This window comes from Verticillium dahliae, genomic scaffold, assembly GCF_000150675.1.
Source record: "Verticillium dahliae VdLs.17 supercont1.11 genomic scaffold, whole genome shotgun sequence".
In the NCBI taxonomy this organism is placed as follows: Eukaryota; Fungi; Ascomycota; class Sordariomycetes; order Glomerellales; family Plectosphaerellaceae; genus Verticillium; species Verticillium dahliae.
This window is the reverse complement of record NW_009276930.1, coordinates 45,122-66,292: the sequence shown is the minus strand read 5'-3', so window position 1 is coordinate 66,292 and position 21,171 is coordinate 45,122. Positions and strand designations below refer to the sequence as shown.

General features: G+C 56.3%; 8 protein-coding genes and 1 non-coding gene across 9 annotated transcripts in view; 2 read left to right on the top strand and 7 right to left on the bottom strand.

The window, feature by feature from the left end:
* Positions 1–418: 418 nt before the first annotated feature.
* Positions 419–534, bottom strand: VDAG_20018. Its single transcript, XR_692064.1, has one exon. It is a non-coding gene; the product is annotated as a 5S ribosomal RNA (ribosomal RNA).
* Positions 535–973: 439 nt separating this feature from the next.
* Positions 974–1,563, bottom strand: VDAG_05651 (uncharacterized protein; the record flags this gene model as incomplete). Its single annotated transcript, XM_009655048.1, has 3 exons — positions 974–1,005; positions 1,061–1,111; positions 1,182–1,563. The coding sequence occupies 3 exons, from the start codon at positions 1,561–1,563 to the stop codon at positions 974–976; spliced, it is 465 nt and encodes a 154-aa protein (XP_009653343.1).
* Positions 1,564–2,720: 1,157 nt separating this feature from the next.
* On the top strand, positions 2,721–3,676 carry VDAG_05650 (trypsin; the record flags this gene model as incomplete). The annotated part of the gene is made up of 3 exons (XM_009655047.1): positions 2,721–3,044; positions 3,101–3,300; positions 3,367–3,676. Exons 1-3 carry the CDS (start codon positions 2,784–2,786, stop codon positions 3,674–3,676), a joined length of 771 nt encoding a protein of 256 aa, XP_009653342.1. The 5' UTR covers positions 2,721–2,783.
* Positions 3,677–7,380: 3,704 nt separating this feature from the next.
* On the top strand, positions 7,381–8,663 carry VDAG_05649 (BNR/Asp-box repeat domain-containing protein; the record flags this gene model as incomplete). Its single annotated transcript, XM_009655046.1, has 2 exons — positions 7,381–7,930; positions 8,030–8,663. The coding sequence occupies exons 1-2, from the start codon at positions 7,413–7,415 to the stop codon at positions 8,661–8,663; spliced, it is 1,152 nt and encodes a 383-aa protein (XP_009653341.1). The 5' UTR covers positions 7,381–7,412.
* Positions 8,664–10,571: 1,908 nt separating this feature from the next.
* VDAG_05648 (uncharacterized protein) lies at positions 10,572–11,084 on the bottom strand (the record flags this gene model as incomplete). Its single annotated transcript, XM_009655045.1, has 1 exon — positions 10,572–11,084. One exon carries the CDS (start codon positions 11,082–11,084, stop codon positions 10,572–10,574), a length of 513 nt encoding a protein of 170 aa, XP_009653340.1.
* Positions 11,085–11,915: 831 nt separating this feature from the next.
* Positions 11,916–12,924, bottom strand: VDAG_05647 (uncharacterized protein). Its single transcript, XM_009655044.1, has 2 exons — positions 12,444–12,924; positions 11,916–12,392 (listed from the first exon to the last, which is right to left on the bottom strand). The coding sequence occupies exons 1-2, from the start codon at positions 12,599–12,601 to the stop codon at positions 12,161–12,163; spliced, it is 390 nt and encodes a 129-aa protein (XP_009653339.1). The 5' UTR covers positions 12,602–12,924; the 3' UTR covers positions 11,916–12,160.
* Positions 12,925–13,854: 930 nt separating this feature from the next.
* On the bottom strand, positions 13,855–14,996 carry VDAG_05646 (NADP-dependent alcohol dehydrogenase; the record flags this gene model as incomplete). Its single annotated transcript, XM_009655043.1, has 2 exons — positions 13,855–14,750; positions 14,807–14,996. 2 exons carry the CDS (start codon positions 14,994–14,996, stop codon positions 13,855–13,857), a joined length of 1,086 nt encoding a protein of 361 aa, XP_009653338.1.
* A 1,779-nt stretch (positions 14,997–16,775) lies between these two features.
* On the bottom strand, positions 16,776–18,435 carry VDAG_05645 (uncharacterized protein; the record flags this gene model as incomplete). Its single annotated transcript, XM_009655042.1, has 4 exons — positions 16,776–17,358; positions 17,414–18,043; positions 18,108–18,244; positions 18,298–18,435. 4 exons carry the CDS (start codon positions 18,433–18,435, stop codon positions 16,776–16,778), a joined length of 1,488 nt encoding a protein of 495 aa, XP_009653337.1.
* Positions 18,436–20,271: 1,836 nt separating this feature from the next.
* The window catches only part of VDAG_05644 (uncharacterized protein), a gene marked incomplete at both ends in the record, with an annotated part of 3,914 nt that continues 3,014 nt past the window's right edge, over positions 20,272–21,171 (bottom strand). The window contains one exon of the mRNA XM_009655041.1: positions 20,272–21,085. Coding sequence (XP_009653336.1) covers positions 20,272–21,085 — 814 coding nt within the window. The remainder of the gene's footprint in view (positions 21,086–21,171) is intronic.

The window sequence follows — 21,171 nt, the reverse complement described above, 5'->3', positions numbered from 1 at the left end:
GGAGGCCGAACCTGATGAGGATCGGCACGGAAGTCGGCACCGGCACCGAGCGCCACACGGGGGCAAGGCCGGCCACGCCTGAGTTGATGCTACTGGCTACCAGACCTTTACAAGTGCTTTTCCGGGCCCCCGAAGGCGGACCGCCGATGATATAAATCGTTCAATATCTAGTACAAACTCACCATATCGTAATCTGGCAGACGCACGCCGCTGGCGGTGACCTACCCCGCTGAGAGTGTATCTTCGGCAGTTACATCAATCACTGCATACACTTTTCGAGGTTGAGCCATAAGCCATCCTCAGTTACGACTAGTCACAAACCTCGGTTGCTCCACCTGCACGGGCCCACAACGCTCCCCACAAGAGTCATTTCTCACGCCAGATGTCACACCTAGGGTAGAATAGCAAAAGGAAAAACAACATACAACATCAGGGATTCGCTGGTGGTCACCCACCCAACTACTAGTCCGACCCTTACTGGCTTATCTATGGGAGAGCGGACGGGATCCCGAGTTCTCCAGTAGGTATGGTCGTATGTGTTAGTATCCTGCCGTATGCAAAATCATAACGTACAACGAAGAACCTCTGACTACGAGGATGAAGACAAAGAACAGTTTAGCGTGGCCCTGTCACCTTGAAGAGGCTCGTCCAGCAAACTACACAACTAGAGTTCCGGAGTACGGGATACTTTCCAGGGGCTCCATCGAATCATTATCAGAGTTCCGAAAGCACTGAGCGATATCAATATCATCGTTCCTGTCGTCGAAGTGCCGCCTGATCGCCTTCGTCACTGTCATTGCTGTGAAAGTTCACTCATGAAGATGCCTGGCACGTCAATTAGATTCAAGAGCAGACCAGATGTCGAATTTGCATTGGTAAATTGTTGGAAATGCGGCATTGCCGGGGAAATGGCACAAAGTCTTCATCATAACTCTGCATTCTTCCCTCGCCTCAGCGATTACGCCTACTAGATTCAATTCTTGGCGACCAACTTGGATTCATCGTCTGCGAAATCGGGCTGTCAGCTTTACACTTCGTATTTATTTGCTTTGTTACTTACTCCCGGAAAGGTCAGCGAATACCTGACCGTCTTCAACGATCAGACCAGCACCTGAGAGATCATCAGTCACAAACACATCAACAAGCGCATCATAGGCGACTCTTGCAAAGGCGCCACACACCTGAGAAGATCAATTGAAACGATCCATCCTTTTCCTTGGCAGTCACTCGCTGAACTTTGGGGCCGTCGCCATCGGTCTTCTTGAACCACAGGACAGGCTTGGGAAGAAAGCTTCGGTCTTCGGAGGCATAGCGTCCTAGGATGAAGTCGCCGGAAGAGAGGCGACCGTCCTTCAGGGTGAAGATCGCAGCCTTGGAGCCGGTCTTGGCCTGTACCGGCTCCTCGGCATTTCCGGCGGCCTGGACGATGGATGCGCCGCCCAGTTCGATCGAAAAAGGGAAGTCAAGAGTGTCCATGGCGGCGTTGAAGAAGGCCGACCACAGGATCCAGAGGCTGATGAAAGCGCCAGAAATGAGCAGGAATTGCTTAAGCGCTGGGGACATTTGCCTCATGTTTCAAGGACGGAGAGAGCGTGACGAGAATCTGCAGAGTTGCCAGCGTGAGCAGGTTTACTGTGCTTCTAATTGGGACAAATGACGCTGCGAAGGCTGCGTTCAGCAGCCTGTCAGCTGCTGTCTCCGGCGCTCCGTCTGATCCGCCTGCCTAGATGAGAAACCGACCGAGCGATCTGCTCCTAGCAGGGCAATCCTCCGTAGCTGAAGATACCATCTTATGAACGTGGGGTAATTAATCGCAACTGCCCGATTTAGCTTTAGCGTATGCGGGAGAGCCCGATATCTCGGTACTTGCCCCCGTTGATGATTCGCCATCAACGTCGGTTCCAATCAGTAACGATCAGTCGTGTCACGCCAGCGACAGCACTGATGGTGCTATGCATACTAATCTATCGCCCCTGCCAGATGCTTGGCTGTAGCTAGCCTGTCCCTTCGTAGAAGGTGGTATTGAAAGAACAAGCTTTAGTCTTCGACGCCTCAGAGATGATCTACATTAGTCCCCCCCGCAGATGATCGCCGGCAGCAGAGCCTTGTCTGTACATGGAAAATAGCGCCGTGAGGACCTTTATGGAGCCCCCGCTGACGCGATCGATCAGTATGTGGGTGGCCCGGTGTCATCTGCCGTCTCGTCGTTGAATGTCACCATGAACGCCATGACTGAGCAGGGAGAAACCGGTGGCTTGTGCGAGAATAAATTATTGCAGTACTTCTTTGTGGGCAGTTTAAGGTTGTATTTCTCACAGGTGAAAGACTGACTGAAGCAGTCATGTCAACTTGGGCTCGAAACAGAACTCGCTCTGTAACAGACAAGCAAGACGTGTGCCGCCCACGCTCGTCGGAGCTAGTCACACAGCCTTCCGCAAGCGGCCTTGGAACTTTCACATGTTCTGGAAGCTCAAACCTCATACGGAAGGTCTCATTACTGCAGAGAACTTGTGGATAGAATCCATAGGACTGCCATGATAGTCCCCATCTGGAAGGACATGCCGCAGAGGCACGTGTTGTGCCTTGATTTCTCCAAGCACTGAAAGGGAAGGTTGTAGGATAGGGGCATCGTGCGTTGTCGTGAAGTTCGTGACTATAAAGATGGCGAGGTCATCGTCGTCCATGTCATCAGCTCCCTTCATCTCATCTCATCCTACTTCAGTCCTCTCAGTCCAGCATCCAACCATCTCTCGGTAGCTCCTCATCCGGCTCGCTTCTTCATCATGGTTTTCAAGACTCTCGTCGCCGCTCTCGGCTTCACCGCCGTCGCCTTTGGCTCCCCCGTCCCTGCCCCCCAGGAGGAGCTCCAGATCGTTGGCGGAGTTGCGGCCAGCGCTGGAGACTTCCCCTTCATCGTCTCCCTGCAGAGGAGCGGCTCGCACTTCTGCGGCGGATCCCTCCTGAACGCCAACACCGTTTTGACCGCCGCTCACTGCAGCACCGGCGTCAGCGCTTCCTCCGTAACTGTCCGCGCCGGCAGCCTGGTATGTGAACCCTGACCCAGTCATCATATTTGCCCAGTATACTGACATTCGAGCAGAACCGCAGCTCCGGTGGCACTCTTGTCCGCGTCTCCTCGATCGTCGTCAACCCCGGCTACGTCGCCTCGAGGTACGACAACGACTTCGCCATCTGGAAGCTCGCTACCCCCATCCCCACGAGCTCCACCATCAGCTACGCCACCCTGGCCGCTGCCAACTCGGACCCCGCTGCCAACACTCTCACCACCACCGCTGGCTGGTAAGTCTTGTGACCCCCTTAGCTGTTCCCGAATGGTTCTTCAGGATGGCTAACACGCAATGCAAGGGGAACTACCTCGTCCGGCGGCAGCACCCTCCCCACCGCCCTGAGGAAGGTTGACGTCCCCATCATCTCCCGCACCACCTGCCGCTCCTACTACGGCACCTCTGCCGTCACCACCAACATGATCTGCGCCGGCTTCGCTGCCGGTGGCAAGGACTCCTGCCAGGGTGACTCCGGCGGTCCCATCATCGAGGCCAGCTCCAGGACTCTCGTCGGTGTCGTCTCTTGGGGTGAGGGCTGCGCTGCTCCCAACGCTCCTGGTGTCTACGCCCGCGTTGGCGCCGCCCGCACCTTCATCAACCAGTACCTTTAAAGGCTTGATAGGAACCAGTCACCGCTGAGAGGCGGCACGATGGAGCCACCGGACAGGAGATGGATTCGGAGGGGCAGCGGAGCGACGAGAGACAGGATGGAGACTCACAAACGGTGAGGAAAGAGATGGTGGCAGTATCATGTAGAGATGCCTGATGAAGGAGAACCGGTCGGAAGATGATGGGAGACAACCCACGGGGAGTAGGAGATGGGACGTAAGAGAAAGGATTTTATGAATAGCAGCGGGGACAGCAGGGCTTGCTTCCCTCGAGAACCGTTTGGCAGTCAATCAAACCAGTGCCCATAAAACCATCGACATGCCACTTCGGCTAAGCTTGATTTAACCTCTTTCACGTCTCCGTGGCATTCGAATACGCTTGGCAGTACCTCGGCCTATTGCCAGATTGAGGCATTGGTGGTAGAGTATAGGAAACGAGTTCTCTTTGATTCAATGTTCGAGTATACCCGACAATAGACGGACTTTGAGCCCATTCACGAATGAAGTAGGAAAAGTGGTAGGCAATGGATCGAATTCCTCCCCTGCCAAGACCGCGGAGCAGTAACTCGTTAGAAGCCGACGCGGCTGATGTCACCGAACTTTGTCAGCTGACTGACACAACTGACTTGACCACCCTCGGGATGTGTCTCAACGACCAAGTCAGACTACGGAGGTCCCTTCTGTGTAGCCTACTTTCTCCCAGTCTGTCAAGATCTCAACCCATCATCATCAGACGGTAATGAAGCAACCTTTGGGCAAAGTTGTCAAACCATGCCACTACGATCACTACACAGCAGAACCTCTAGCCCATGGAGCGGTAGCGCCGAATTGTCAGGGACTACCAAGACAACATCTTTTTCATTTCGTTGATTTGCATTTCGGCACGGTGTTGACGCCTCGAGTTCGAAGGCGTAGCCGAAGATACGAGATGGGAGCTTGACAGTCTCTATCTTGTTTGGGTTAGGGTACCATTGAAGAGGTTGGTTTGACGATACAAGATAACAGGACACAGATATTTATCTTTCGTTGCCTGTATAACTTCCAAACTCGATGCGCCTTTCATACAACTTTAAACCGACTGCCTTTGTATTCGACCCCATACCCTGCGTATAAAAGGCTTTCCGACAGTCTAAACATGTGGAGCTGATTCTTCTGTATGCCCGTCAACGCATGATCTGTTGACCAGTTTCTGGTCACGTCAGCATCTAATAACAACGCGGCGCCTTTGATGACTGTCGACTTTCGAGGATTCATCATCGCAAAAAGACTTGGAGCTGCCATAAGAGAAGGTTATTAAGTATCCCTGACGCTGGGACCGACAGGAAGGCCAACGATAATATCTATTGCGCATGTCGGATCTTGTTACCACAAGCGCTCGCGTTCTTACTACGTCGTCAAAGCAGCTTCAACCAAAGTAACGTCAGGTCGTCCCTTGAATGACCGGGTCTTCCGTTCTGCCTCTGCCTCTTTTCTCCTGCACGAAGACAACGCAAATACCGCCCCTCGTTCCAGCCGCCGATAAAGTCCAAGCATGACGCTCGAACCAGCACAGTCAGTAATCTTGTCTCCGATCATCTACCAAATTACCTACCGCTTCGGGCATTTCTGTAACTTTTGAAACCTGCCCCACGGAAGCCCAAGCCTTTGGTTCGTGATTTTCCTTTCGGGCCTTGTCATGGAGGCAGACTCGCCGCGGGATTGACCCTTGTCGACTACGTCCTTCCATGATCCATTGCCTTGCTGATCTTGGTGATCGTATAGCCTAGCGGAGCCTTCACTTTCCATCAAAGATCTCTGGCCACCCTGACACCGCATCAAGGCTCACCCATGGTCTTTAGTCTTCCCTCCCCGGCATCAAACGAGGCCTGGTCCACCAAACCGAACCACCCCAGCGGTGCACCAACAACGCACCCTGGTCACTCTACCCGAACCACCCACGTCAGCCTGGCGGGAGGCAAACCAAGTGTTGCAGCTACGATCCTCACCCCTGCATACCCCCTTGACAGCTTCCTGTCTCGTTACTAAATCTTTTGACCCTAGCTGCAAGCCAGAGTACCACGTACGTTGCTTCGAGCAAGGTTAGGCTGCGTCTTTTCGGTATGCTTTGGTAGACGCGTCATCAACGTGGTTCATCCAACAAGCGTTTTGGGAGCCGGCTCTGAGAGTGCTTGCTTGTATGGCTCTTGCTTCATCCTTTGAAGCATTGTACGCAACCACGTCAGCAAAAACCCCTCGATGATACGATGCAATGGGAAGTATGGCAGCTCGAGGAAAACCAGAAGGGCAACTGGGCTGGCGACTATATCCTGTTGACTGTATTGCGATGCTGACAACCTCTGGTCATCAGGACCTTTGTTCCTGTCTTGACTTTACTGATGCGGCCACTGCTGCCCACAGATATAACCTCGGCAGAATTGAGAGTGATTACCTCTGGCCACGATATCACCGTGATGGAATTGGACTCAGGGTTCGGGTGCAGCGCATCTAGGTCCACCTGGTACCACACGGACATCCCGCCGACGGGATTGCGCATGATAGATATTGAGCATAATGATGCTCATCCCCTGCGCAACCAGTCTTCATGCTCAAACGGTAGTGAGTTGAAGGGCGCAACAACAAGCATCACCATGGCAAGTCAAAATTTCATCAGCCAGAATAAGGGGCGCACTTAGCCTCGTAATCATGCCGCGGAACCGACCGACAGAAAGCCTGGGCCAGGGTCCGCTCCCCCTCAACTCGAACATTACTGTTTTGGGACAAGTGCACATTTGCGGTTTACCTCGTGTGTGATGGGTCCAGGTTGAGAGCCGTCTCATCTCTCACCGGCCGCGGCTTGAGCCCCTGCACTGCGGTTGGCATGCCTCGAGGGAATATGGGTTGCTGGCCGTCCCCCATAAAGAACCGAGCTGACCATACACCGCCAGCGAGGTCAGCGCCCTTCCCACGATGTCCAACGACACTCAGAAAAGCTTCGAGCCTCAGGAAGCAAATCAACAATAACCCCAACCCATCTCCCGGTCATTACCCTCCGAAGACCGAGCAGAACCTCCGCCATGTCAGCAGCCCTCCACTCACAAACTCGGACAAAACCGTTACACCTAACCTTGTGCGAAGGAGAGGGCAAAGGAAGAATATGCCGCCTCCAATCGGCTGATAACCTGCGGGAAGCGCCCCTCTTCCTCCCGCCCTTTTGCCTGGCAGCTTTGCAGATTTGCCAGCCACCTCGTCTCTCCGTCTCCGAAGTCCTGCAGGAGTTCTCCATTGTGACTGGTGCGCATCTCACCCGGCCAGGGGTATAACCGCCTCCTGTCGCCCACAACACGGCACTTCCAGGAGTTTCCCCGCATGAATCCCCGCACTCATTGTTGGGGTTGACATAATGGTCGGCCCGCGATTCGGATTTGGGAATGGTGTCAATCTCGCGCCGGCTTTTGTTTGGAGCGCATGCCGAGGCCAATGGGGCCGCCAACGCCACGCTGCTGTACTGCATGGTTCAACGGTCGGCCGATATGGCGATGTTGTCATTCTGTTGGGGGAGAAGCTCGAAGTGATTGTCCCGTTGCCGAGGGAGGGCAGTTGTCGCATCGTCATGCCATGGTCGCGTGGACATGTCGCATCGCCGAGATGATTCTCTATAAACACTGGCGACTTCCCTTCGCTCCCTCTTGCTGAAGAGAGACTCCCTCCAGGCCAGGAGCTGCTTTTCCCACAAGAGACGCTATCCCAGAGACCCTCCATCATGCTCCGCTCCGCCCTCTTCGCGGCCGTCAGCGCCCTGAGCCTGTCGCTGACGTCGGCCCTCGAGACGTTCGACCGCAAGCTCATCTTCCAGCCGCCGTCCAACTACACCGACCCCCGCGTTCTCTACCCGCGCACCGTCCAGCTCACCGACGGTCGCCTCCTCGCCACGTGGGAGAACTACTCGCCTGAGCCACCCCTGGTGTGGCACCCCATCTACGAGTCCACCGATGGCGGTCTGTCGTGGGGCGAGGTCGGGCGTGTCACCGACCAGGTCAACGGCTGGGGCTTGCGCTACCAGCCCTTCCTGTACGAGCTGCGCCAGGATTTTGGTGGCTTCCCGGCCGGCACCGTCCTCGCGGCGTCCAACAGCATCCCCACCGACCTCAGCCAGACGCGCATTGATGTGTATGCTTCGCTCGACAAGGGCCGCACCTGGGAATTCGTCTCGCACGTTGCCTCTGGCGGTCGGGCCATTCCCAACAACGAGGAGACGCCTGTCTGGGAGCCCATGATTATGTACGTTATTGCCTTTCTTTCCTCCCCATAGTGTTTGTCTGGAAACATATATTTTCTGGAAACATGCATTTTCTGGAAACACAAACTGACAGCAGGCAGCATCTACGAGGACGAGCTCATCCTCTACTACGCCGACCAGCGCTCGGCCGAGCACGGCCAGGAGATCTCGCACCAGACGACCAAGGACCTCCGCACCTGGTCCGACGTTGTCATTGACATCTCAGAGCCCCGCTACACGGACCGCCCCGGCATGCCGTACGTCGCCAAGCTGCCCAAGGGCGACTACATCTACGCGTACGAGTGGGGCGGCGCCGACATCCTCACACCCTACACGTTCCCGCTCTACTACCGCATCGCCGCGGACCCACGCCGTTTCGCCGACGCCGAGCCGCTCTACATCAACGCGACGAACCGCAACCCCGTCCCCGGCGGCGCCTTTCCCATCAGCAGCCCCGTCGTCGTCTGGTCGCCCGTCGGCGGCTGCCACGGGTCCATCATTGTCAGCAGCGGCAGCAAGGACCTGTACATCAACACCGAGGGCGGCGCGCCCGACGCCTGGCTCGCGTACACGGTGCCCGAGGATGCGGCGTACACGAGGCACATTCGCGTCATGGAGGAGGACCCCGACTTCCTGCTCATCATGGGCGCCGGTAAGCTGCCGCCGAGCACCACCAACAAGGTGACTGTCAGCATGGTGAGGATCTCGGACCTGCTGAAGCAGACGAAGGCGTGAGGGCGGTGTGTAGGAGGTAGCGCGCTTCAATGATGAAATTGAACGGACCAAGATGTTCTGCCAAGATCTGTGTCCCTTTTGATAAATGGGACATGCACCCACATGCTGCCGCCATGCGAGACGTCAGTTCCGGTCCTCGGTTGATAGAGTCGGCATGATAGGTGGGATGGTTACAAGTATCGCATGTGATGCTCAGAGACGGACGTCTGATCTGATGATGAAGAATGGGTTCTAAGCCTCTGACCGAAGCGTTCAGCCCCAGCTTTTCCTGGGAGATTGCAAGATTCTGGGCCAATTCTCACCAAGGACCTGCCTGCGTCCCTTACACCTGGTAGAAGAAAATCGTTATCGACATGGAGAGGACAGGTCAGACCGTGTTCCTTTGGCCGATGTACCTAAGAAGGCACTTTCGAAGGCCAGCTGGTCAGAAGGCACAGGCCGGACAGAACCTGCCTTATCCAAGTCCTCACCTTCCCGACATCTGGGTCGTGACGCACCTAACCCTAAAGAACCTACCTTGCGTGTAGGAGGCCTTACGTGTAGGAGGCCTTACGTGCCAAGGTGCCTCTTGCCATCATGGCTGGAACGGAAGACACTTCTCATACCCACCGAAATTCTTCCACGCTCCATCTGACATGACCTCTGCATCAACATGCCAGTCTTACATGCTCGCATACTCATACCGACACCCCATATCAAGCATCATCTACTCGCCATGAGTGACGAACCATCGCACCATTCGCGAAATGATGGGCCGCAGAGCACCTCCCTCGTCACGAAACGCAAATCATCACGACGCAGTCGACCGAGCAACCAGACCCATGAAGTACACACAGCTCAAGGGAACTCTCCAAAGGCGACACGCAAGACGACACGGAGCAATCGAAAGAACAAACACAGTAAAAAGGAACCGCCAACGCAAGAAGACGCCTCAGAGACGACTTGCGAGTCATCGCAGAGCAGTCAACCGAGCAAACGGATGAAAAAGGACCCGCCCCCGCAGGAACTGCCAACGCAGGACAACCAGCCTGCCACCGACACTTTCATTCAACAGCCACGGCCGTGGAACCCCAATCCCTACGTAAAAAAGGATTCGTTCTTACACGGTCTTCAAGAAGAACGCGACGCTGACGTGCTTGCTTACAGATGCCACTGCTCGGCCTCCCTGATTCGCCCCAACTACCCCTCGATTTGTTTCCTGAGTCTGATCCGGCAAGTTTTCTGCAAAGCGACCCTATGGCTTTGTCCCAGCCTCCGCAGATGCCACTGCTTGGCCTCCCTGATCCACCCCAACTACCCCTCGATTCGTTTCCTCTGCCTGACCCGGCATCTAATCTGCAAAGCGAACCTGTGGCTTCGTCGCAGCCTGCGCAGTTGCCGGTTCCCCCAGGCGTATGGGACGTGCCCCTCATCCCGGCCGACGATTCAGAGGAACGCGATATGTATCAAAGAATGCTGGAAGAGTTGCGACACATCAAACAAGAGGTGTCCAGCTTGTCGTCCAAGTTGGAGGCCGGACTCGGCAACATACATGCGTTGCTCTCCAGCCTCAATGCTACGATGGCACAATTTGCGGGTGAAACACAGCAGTAGGACAGGGCGCTCGTTGTGGTCAATGACACTACACCAAAGGGGGTGATACGATGCCTCCTCGAAGATGATCGAGGTGTTAGGAGTTGCAGGTCGTTTAACTCCAAATTCATCCTCTTTGTATCATCGCCGAAGGAATTTCTTGTGGGCAGTGAGTTGGTCTAATCGTCAAGGGCAAGCCCCTGGTACTCTAATCAGGATCCAAGTAGGAACGCGACAAACACCACCAAACACCATGCAGCAGACACCAAGACAAGCCATTGACCAAACGCCGGTCGTCATGCACACCGAAGTCGGAACCCCATGACCCTGGTCCCCTTAAGCAATCCACATGACAGCCGCAAGCCCAGCCCAAGCGGCAGCCCAGATCCCAGCCGAGAGGCCACCCGCCCCCGACTCCAACTCGGACCTCTCAGTCCCCTCGAGGCTATACTCCACCGCCGACCCGGCTCCTAGGCCGTACGTCGCCGAACCGTGCACCCACCGCAGGTAGAAGGTGACCGCCCCGTTGCCCTGCGGAAGTATGTTGGCCAGCGCCTCCCTTGCCTGCGCCGGATCCCAGTCGTACGACGTGACCCGCGGCTGGCTGACGTTGACCGCAATGTCGCCGGTGCTCGAGTACCCGGCGCCCGCGACAGTCTTTCCCTGGCTCTGGAGGAGCCAGCCGATGGTCACCGAGCTTAGGGCGCTGTCGCTGCTTTCGATGGGTTTCCACGTGAGCTTGATCGACGTGTCGTTGAGGTTGAGGGCGGATCCTGGCTGGGGCGAGGTCATCTCGAAGGCGAGCGCTGACGGGAGGGCGGCCGCGAGGGCGAGAACGGAGATGCGCATGCTGTTGTGTGGTTAGTCTAATGCAAGATTGATGGTGCTGATGTATCTGGTGGGTTTTTTCCTTCCCGCTAGATGCATGGCAGTTGCTGTCGTGGTTTGCACCAAGACTGAAGTATCGCGACATGTTCATCGTGACGCCGCCGTCTGCCTTCTTTCTTTATACCCGTCAACAGACCGAATCATCCTCCGCGCCTACATGCAACCCCCCATTTCTCTGACGTGAGCCTGGAGGCACAGCCAGATGAGCTTAAATTCTACGATCCCGTCTCTGCACGCCGCGCCATTGGCGGACGAAACGAGTATGCCAGGGGCTAGCTGCGCTGCGCCGCTGCCGCGGGCCGCATTGGGTAGCCTGAGCCGGGCGGGGCGGGCTGCGTCGACGCTCCCTCGGCCGGCGTGCACCGCGCTGAGCGGCGTAGCGAACTGGATACGGCAGCTGGCAGGACTGTAATTCTGGTGCCTGGGGGACTTTTGTTTTTTGTGCTTCCAGCAGCATTGTCGACCTAAGCGGCGTCTAACTAAGCGGCGTCGACCTAAGCGGCATTTTCAACTAAGCGGCGGCCTCGAGGCAGCCGGCAATTGCTCTGCGTGTCGGCATCCACCACCGCCACGGGAGGGTCTTGCGGGGTTTCCGGCCGTCAGCGCCTGGAGCTTGGCGAGCACAGTGACACGGGGTACAAGCGATGAGAACGTGGCTCACTGTCTCGGAGACTGAGACGCAGGCGACTGTCACGGGAGCCGTGTTACTTGGCGCGAACCTCCATGACGAGCAAGCAGCAAGGCATACACATGGGCACGGAGTGGCCACTGAAGAAGAAGAAAAGAAATCCAGATACGCCGACGGTGATATACAACAGTCGCCTAGAGGCGAGGCGTTCGAACGTGCAATGGTACAGAAGAATAGCCAAGACAACGCCAGACCCATAGCATTCCCAAACAGCATTACTTGATTCCCTGACCCGGATGAAGCCAAGACGTGACCGAAACACCTTGTTGGTGAGGCCTCACAGACGTACACGGAGCGAGTCCGCCGTCTGCGATTTCGAGAAGAAGTGAAAAGGCATTTCTCAGCCTCATCATTTCATGTCGCCGTTCTCATAAGGGCGGTCACGCGGCGGCTCAAATGGGTTCGCTGGGGCCTGGCCCTCACGCTGCTTGCTGGGGCGCGGCATGGCAGGGTAGTCCGAGTCGTCGATATCGCCCTCGAGCTCGAGATGGGCGTCATCCTCGGCTTCCTTGCGGTCGCGACGCTGCATGCGACGGTGCAAGAAGGCGAGGAGGATGAGGCCACCGACAAGGCCGACGCCACTGTGATTGTTAGAATCAGGCAAGAGAAAAAAGACGGGACGGGGTTCGTACACGATAGTGCCGATGACAATGGCGATGGTCCTCTTGCGTTCGGCGGGGGTGGAGTTGTCATTACGCTTGGCCAGCTGTGCCAAGGCGGTTTGAGAAAATGTGCCAAGCACGAGCATCACAGCAACGAGGCTGTGGTTGGATGGTGATGACAGGGTCATGGTGACGTAAGACGAAAGGGTGGGTGAGGAGGTCAGAGTGGGTGCGCGCTGGAGGAGATTGCGGTGGGCGCGATAGGGGGGAAAGAGGCCCGCGACCGGTTTGAAGGGGCTGATGAGGAGCGAGCGACGAAGAGCAATTGACGAGCAGCTTCGCAAGCGACGAGTGTCTTGTTGGCGGCGAACGACGACGGGGAAAAAAAGAGCGAAAGCCAAGAGAAGCAGCGCAAGGTCCAAGGTTGGAAGGAAGGGAAGCGAAAGTCTGGTGAGATGACACCGAAGTTGAGGTGAGATGAATGAAGTCAAGTGAATGTGAGTTGGTAGACAGAAAGGAGACAACAGTGGATGCAGAGATGCACAACAGTGATGGAGAAACTGAAGAGCATGAAAGGTGGGGAGTGGGGAGCAGGTCGAGACGGCGAGCAGGAGGAAGGGAGGAGGCGCCCAACTTTTTGAGACGAGGAACACAGCAAGAATTGGGGAAGGGGAAGGGAAGGAAGAACGAAGGACGCTGGTCGGGGCGTGCCTGACACAGGGGAAGGGTGGCTCTGCGCAGCATGTGATTGGTGCTGGGAGACATTAATACGACATTAGTGTGGAGATCACGCATGGAGGAGGCAGGTACGACGCCGCCACCGACGACCCCGAGACCGAGGCCGTCCCAAGGGAGGAAGGGAGGAGTGGAGGAGGGGAGGAAGGGATGAAGGATCTCAATGGGAAGGAGTGGCTGAGGGTTGATCGGCTATCCTGAATGGTGCATCGTGAATGCGCGAGGAAGAAAGGAAGGCAGGCTGACGGAACATCGCGACGGCATGGCAGCACACGGGCCTCAACTCATCTCGTATCAACACCACAGCCACGCAAGCTGCCCTGAAAGGAAGCTGCCCTGGAATTCGGCAGCCGGTAGCCCTACGGCTAACGCGATTTGATCCAATTCGAACGTGCCGTATACGCGTACCGGTCAGTTCGTCAAGCAGAATGGGGGCCAGGCGAAACCACTGGTCAATCGCCAGCCGTGAGTCCGAACTGAGGAACAGTTAATCGTTCGACACATGCTACACAGTCACCACGTTGCATCGCGTCACTCTCATGCTTCTCCAGCTCACAAACGAACAAGCAACCGGGAAACTCCGTGTCTCAAAATCAAGGCTTTCTATGTATGCTTTTCTATGCGTCTATGCATGCCAGCAGTCGCTCATCAGTCATGTCGTGGTATCTATCTACAGCATCGCCCGTCCAGAAATCTGATCATCTAGTCACAGGTGCTTCTCGTTCACCAACACGTAGCGGTAACGAGGCTTGCCCGCCTCAAAGTCGACAATGGCCTTGTTGGCATCCTTCATCGGCCTGGTCTCGACCCAGGGCTTGACCTTCTTCTCAACAGCCAGCTCGAGCATCTCGCGAATGTCGTTGGGGGTGCCAATGAGGCTGCCGCCCAGGTTGATACCGTTGAGGATGAGCGAGAAGGCGTTGACAGGGGGCAGGTTACCGCCGTCGGGGGCGCCAACCTGGACGAGCTTGCCGCCAGGCTTCAGCAGGCCGAGGTAGCCAGTGTAAGGCATGTTGGAGCTGGAGACGGTGCAGATGATGAGGTCGAGCGAGCGCGCGTTCTTCTTCTCCCAGCCCTCATCCTCGCCAGTCGCGATGTACTGGTCAGCTCCGAGCTTCAGGACATCCTCGCGCTTGTCGTTCTTGCGGGAGATGCCCACAACGCGGTCGGCGCCCAGGGCCTTGGCGAAGAGAATACCGAAGTGGCCCAGGCCACCGACGCCGACAATGCCGACCGTCTTGCCGGGACCCGCACCGTTCTGCTTCAGGGGCGCGAACACGGTGACGCCACCGCACAGCATGGGTGCTGCCTCTTCCGAAGGAATGCCGTCGGGGATTTTGACGACAAAGTTGCCGTTGGTGCGGTTGTAGTCGGCGTAGCCGCCAAATGACTGGCCCTCGTCGCCAGGGTACTTGCTGTTGTACGTGCCAACGTTACCGCGAGAGCAGTACGTCTCCTTGCCGATGGAGCACTCGGGGCAGTCGGCCTGCAGACAGGCGCGGGCCTGCGCACCGACGCCAACGCGGTCGCCCAGCTGGATGTGCCTGACGTTGGCACCGACCTTGACGGCCTTGCCAACAATCTCGTGGCCGACGCAGCAGGCTGTACTTGTAAGTGTGTGCACTTGCGGAGAGGCTACGGGAGATCGCTCGACTTACGGTACGTGGCCGCGCCCCAGCCGGAGCGGAGAGTGTGGATGTCAGAGCCGCAGACACCGCAGTGTGTGATCTGAATGTCGACGTCGTCCTCAGTCCACTTCTTGGGCTCAAAGGAACCCCACTCCATCTTGCCCTCAGCGGACTCGGGGCTGAGACCGAGCCAGCCTTCGAACTTGTAGTCGGTGCTCATGGTGATTGTTATGGCGCTGAATGGGATGAGAAAGATGTGGTCAAGTCTCAAAGCAAGAGTTGCGACGTGGGTGTGGTGTGAGTATTGTACAATGCTTACAGCTTGGCTAGACAGCTTCAGGATGGCCTCGTGCTTTATACTCGATCACGACCTATTGCCATGGCCGATAAAACTCGAGTCGATTACGCATCATCAACGGAGTTAAGGCTGAGCCTGGGGCTTCCCTCGATTCCATCGACGTCTTCAAACATCCAATTCTTGCCGGCCCCGTTCGCATCGTCCTGCGATCAGCGGTTCTGCCAATGACGCAAGAGATGTCCATCGTGCTGGGTCGCCGCGAAATCTCTGACAGAATCGGTTATCGCCGACATGGGCTCCACACTAATCAAGAAATCGCCAGCCTCACCCATGCCTCATCTGGTTGTCGGACTTACAAGCGGGGCCCATCGCCCAAACCGACCCTACCACCACACTATTGCCGTACCAAATGCGCCCGGCTTTCGGGAAATGGTCCGTGAAAGGCTTAAGCCCACCGCCGTTCGATTTTCCGGAACATGCACGGCATGGCGGTGACGGGACGATAGCCTTCGGGGATTTCCTACTGCCCATGTGCAAATGCCGCAAATGGGTTGGAAAGGGTTCCAGTACGACGCTCCGGGAACAGAGAGCTCTCAGATGAAACCCTGGCCCAGATGGCGGGCCGATGTTCGGGGTTGATCTCCCCCTCAAGGCTCAGTCAAGATATGTCAGCATTTGCGATCTTTACCGCTGGACAGGTAACCGACTTCTCTGGCCTCATCAAGGGTAATGTGTTCCGTTCTCTCTCGCCTCAAAACGCGGCACCCACGTGGGCCCTCTTCGCGACCGATTCAAAAGATAGCGACAACATTTAACTGCCGGCGATCCGTCGAAGCTGTCAACTGTGGAGCAGACTTCAATATGGAGTGGGATTCGTGTCGACCAGGACTGGCTGCGTGGTGGCGAAACCTTCGAGACGACCAGCCTCTGTAAGCAAGATTTTCATGGCACAAGCGGGAAGCAGCGTCATCACCCCCAGCTTAACCTGCATGCAACGGCTGCGACTTTGAGCTTATCGCAGACTTTGTACGGCATATGTCTTTTCGCAGTCAACTGGTTACTTCAGCGCCCCCGATCTCGACATTGAACGTCCAACGTCTAGAACTAGGTGTGGTAGAGGGTCATAGACGCCAGGTTTGAAAGAATTCAATTGAATGCGGTAGGGAAGTGGCATGCATCGGCCTCTGGTTGGCCTCCGGCAGCCACACCGCTTACTGACTCTGTTCGGACTCGGACGTAAGCACTCGCAAGAAGTTCTGCGACATGCGTGGAAATCCGGCTCGTAGTCTTGGATACAGCACCGATATGTGCTCCGGCCAGTGTTGCGGCACTAGCCGCCGGCATTTCCCCTACAGGGCTTGACGCTGTAAGCGGTGGGACAATGGGCCCGGTGACCGGGGTCATGGCTGTACTCACTGGCCGATGCCGACCCTTCTCTGAACAACGACGAATCAGTGTCGGAGTGTGCAGAGAGCCTGCCCTTTGACTGCCTTGTTGTTTTAATCACCGACCTGAGTTGATGAGTATGCCCCAGGAGCTGGGCATGCACGTCACGAGAATGTCAGACATGTTGTGGTAGGTCAGGAGACAATGTCTGTTCATTCATATCAAGGTATATTTTTGGTCACGAAGAAACTCCAATAGCCGCGCCCACCTTCTTTTTCAGAGGTGAAGCCAGCCGGGCAGTTTTCCCTCGGCCGCTCACTTCTGCCTCTTGACAACAAAGGCACCCCGCTCAATCGTGTTCACGAGGATGAAGCCGCTCTTGAAGAAGGGGTAGTGGCTCCAGGTACCGACAAAATCGATAGACCCGCCGTTGGCGTTGCGGTCATCCTCTGGGTAGACGTCGAAGAAGCCGACCTCCTTGACGAGCTTTCCCGTGGGGTCCTGCGGCAGGGACGACACGTCAAGGATGCGCAAGCCAGCGCCATAGTTGCTCTGGTACGCAAAGCCGTCAATGACGAACTGGTTGTGGTCAATGCCGTACGCAGGGCTCTTGAAGTAGCCCGTCTGCTTGGGCTTCTCGAGCGACCGAATGTCCCAGAAGTAGGTGATCGGGTAGCCACTGGCGGCGGCGCCCGTCTTGTCGTACTCGTCGTACTCGTCGTCGAGTACGAGGTACTCCTGCCACTGCGTGTTCGTGACCCAACCTTGATGGGTGTCTGTACTTGAGTTAGCGATCGGGAACAAGTGAACATGGGGCCGTGAAGGGAACTTGCAGCTGGCGCCTTCGTAGCTGGTGCGCGAGATGATCTTGGTGGTCGTCTTGTCGGTGACGTCGTAGCTGGGAATGCCTGTCAGCCAAGCTGTCCTTTTCTTCTGGGACAAGTTGATCTTACATGGTCAAGGTGTCCTCATTGTAACCGTAGCAGATATCGCGGCCCTGGTACTTGGTATCAGGACCCCTGTACACGAGGCACTGGGCATCGTGGACGTAGCCGTCTCCGGCGGCGCAACCAAGAGTGGTGGGCTTGGCGGGATCCTTCAGGTCGATGAAAATGAGACCCGACCGACACGTGCTGGTGCGGGGCTGCGCGCCGACAGCGACAGCATACTGCTTCTCCTCGTTGATCACAATGTTGTGCGTCGAGCCCGCGGGCAGGCCGTTCCAGTAGCCCGTCAGATCGCGCGAGTTGGAGAAAGTGACGGGGCTCGCCGGGTTGACGGTCAGCAGCTTGCTGAGGTCGAAGATTTGCACACCATGGCGCGACGCCTCGCTGCCGATGACGATGAAGTTCTTGTAGCCGCGCAACTCGCGCCAGATCGAGTTGGTCGAGTACGGCGGCAGGCGGCCGAGGTAGACGAGCTTACCCGCCGACGTGATCTCGGAGAAGCTGGCGCCGTCGGCCTGGGCGACTACGACAAACTCGCGGCCGTTGGGCGCCGTCCAGCCCCACGAAGAGGAGCCCTGGCCGGTCTTGCTGCCGAGGGCGGCATGGCTCTTGAAGTCGTAGAAGTCGACCTGGGCGCTTGTCAGACAGGGTTACTCGCAGCCATATGAGGTGAGACAAATGGTAAGCTACTTTGTTGCACCTGAAAGTGTTCAGGCGGTCACCCGGCACAACGGCAGCGACGCCGTTGACGCAGGGGACGGGGCCATCGGCGGCGAGACGGCTCTGGTAGATGGTCGAGTTCATCTCGCCGCTGGCGATTTGGCGGTCCCACGAAGCCTGATAGAAAGTCAGATCACTTCAAGCAAGAATTGAACGTCCAATCAACGTACGTGCTTGCGGGCCATCAGGTCCTTGTGAATGGCGCCACTGTCGTAGATCTCGCTGATCAGCGCATTGGGCTGGAGCTCCTTGGCCGCGGTCGAGCCGACGGCCGTAAGGGCCAGGGCCTTGAGGAAAGTCGCCTTCATGATGTGAGAGCAAGGCGTCTGCGCGTACGACGAATGTGGTTGGATGCTTGCTCGGAGACCTCAGTATCGTTGGAAAGGAGAAGTGAAGGCGGCGTTCACTGTGATTCCCCGTTGCTGAGACACAGCATTGTTTATAGACCTCGAGGGGCCTTTGCCACTAGGAATGCTGCGAATCCGATGACCTCTGATTACGATTCTGGAGACACTACGCGCCGGCTTCTCGAAGTAGAAGGTCTGCAATGCGATGTGACGTGGGGGAGCCATCGTGATCATGGCGCCATTCGGCCGGCATCGCCCGAATAGGCAGCTGGGGCCCCTGATGGAGATCTTGGGCGGCACTCGACTGCCGCGTCGAAATCACGGCCCTATGAAAGGGGATCGGCAACAGGTCTGATCGGCGGCAGGGGGTGGGGAAAGAGAAGCTTACTCTCCCTTGGATCTCGGCGGTCAAGACGGGCCCTCAGGGTTGCGAGGACGCAGGTTGACGCGCGCTGGCGAAGAGGGAGACGGCGTCGACCTTCCTTTTTGTTTGCGTGCAGCAGTCATGTCGCGATCTTATCTCTGCATGCCACCATGGCTTTCGGTGGCATCGTGGAAGTGCGAGAGGGTCTTGCGGCCTTTGTGCATGTGGCTTGCTACCGAACTTCTGGATGAGGAACAGAGCGCGGAGCTGGCTTGAGACAGCTAGCATTCCATGCAAGACACCGCGAGCCCTGGCTGAGACAGGAAGCTCGGGTCGCGGACTCGCGCATCGCCTGGTGCCATGAGCGATCTGGCTAGCTTTGAACATCGGCATTCTCGTCGTTCACCAAGCTCGCGATCGCCAAGGCGGATCCTACAGAGGAATAAAGAGCCGGCCGGCATTGGGAATGCTAGCGTTGAAGAATCTCGGGAGCGACAGCAGACGTGACTGCTGGTGTATTCTTGGCACGTCGGCGCCGGCACGACATCCGGATGTTCGGTGCAGGGGACGGACTTGGTAGGTAACTGGTGCATCAGTTCTCGAATGCATACGAAGACATCCCGAGTGAGCTGCCTGAACAAGCAGGTGACACAGGTTCGTCTCGAAGTGGAGGCAGAACGAAATCAACTCCTTGCCAGGGCATCTTCGTCACGTCATTTGTTATACGAGCCGGCGCAATCCCCACGCCAGGACATCCAGTCCGTCAAGCCGTATTCGAGATCTTTTTTGGTGCCGAAAAGACACTCAACATAGGTTATTTGATCATATCAGAGTTCATTAAAGGACATGATGGTCAGTCATTTGCACATTGCAAGAACCTGCATGGGTTCACAGCCATACTTTGCCAAACTCAAAACTGTACTCTGAGACGATGTACAAACAAAACATCACTGAGAGAGTTGACCAAGCTGTCAAATTCGAGATTTTTGTAATTGATACAAGAACTGATTGGTGACATCGCTTGTTCTGAGTTTTACTGTATCACTGTAGGACACGGTGGATGACTGGTATTGGTGCTCAATTTCCCTTGATTGTGGTCTCCATCCACCGACGTAACTCGAGAACAGTGCCAGGCTAACTTCAGGGCATATCAGGCTCACGAGAGTGATGGAGAGCCCATTGAATTATGGTCTCCTGGATCGAAGCGCGAATGTTTCCAGCGGGTGAGACCTACCTTTTCACGGGCGAACTCAGGTTGATAGTGACATCAAAAGTCAAGGATATGTATGTAGAAATGGTTCAGCTGGAGCTTTGACCATTTGGAAATGCCTTACTGACCTTATCAGTGTTTAAAAATATGACAATGAAAGTGATGTTACGGCTACGTGAGAAACCATGCGGTCTACGATCAGTGGATGTTCTGAGAGCCCCTATCACTCAGTCGGCGGCACTTCAGACTTCGATGGCAATGGCCTAACTTCGACCCGCCTCCCATCGTTCCACCTCTTGTCCCCCCAATCACCATAGTCGTACTTAAGATTAACAAATGGAAACCTCGGTTCGGCACCTTCGTACAGACAAATGTCCGCCCGACTCAGCAAGAAGCTCGCCTCCTTGATCTTGTCGACGGGCACACCATCCTTTGACCGTGGCACGAGGTCCAAAACAAGATAGCGGCCTCGCCCCTTCTCGTCATCCCTCCACCTCTTGAGCACGTTGAAGCGCAGGTTCGACAGCATGGTCGGCGTTGGCGGATCGGCGTCCTCACTCAGCAGCGTCAGCAGCGGATCATCCTCGCCACCGCGGCCCTCGGAGGGCATGGCACCGCAGGGAACCTCGACTGTTAGGCGGCGCAGGCGCTCGGTGGCACGGCCCTCGACGTAGACGATGCTGAAGACTAGGTCGAGAGGTAGACCGGTGTTGCTGGGGACAAAGTCGCGCGAGCGCACGGGATAGACTTTTAGGCGGAACTTGGGCCGGTTGGCAAACGTCTCGTCGAATGTTGGGGGGTCAGGGATTGGGGCGGAATTCATATCGAAAGCGAGAGAATCTGGGGCATGCCTGGCGGCCTCCGCGTATTCAGCGACGAGAGCTGCTTCTTGACGAGGCGACGGGGGTCTTGGACGATGCATCGGTAATGCGCCAGACCAGACGCGCTGAGGGAGGGGTGACAATTCAGGCGGTTGAGCCCGGTTGACCTCAGGGACAGAGAACTGAAAAACGGTGGGCTTTTCTTGTGAGGTCTGCCTTCGACAAAGTCGCAAATGTCAAAGTTGCATGATGGGATCGTTGAGTTGCAGTGCTAAGCAAGGCGAGGTTGCCCTCGTATCAGT

Excerpts from the sequence above, each read along its gene's own strand:
- VDAG_05647 (XM_009655044.1), bottom strand. The coding sequence starts at position 12,601 with ATGACCCTGTCATCACCATCCAACCACAGCCTCGTTGCTGTGATGCTC. Across the intron at positions 12,393-12,443 it reads ATTGTCATCGGCACTATCGT|TGGCGTCGGCCTTGTCGGTG; the intron begins GTACGAACCCCG and ends TAACAATCACAG.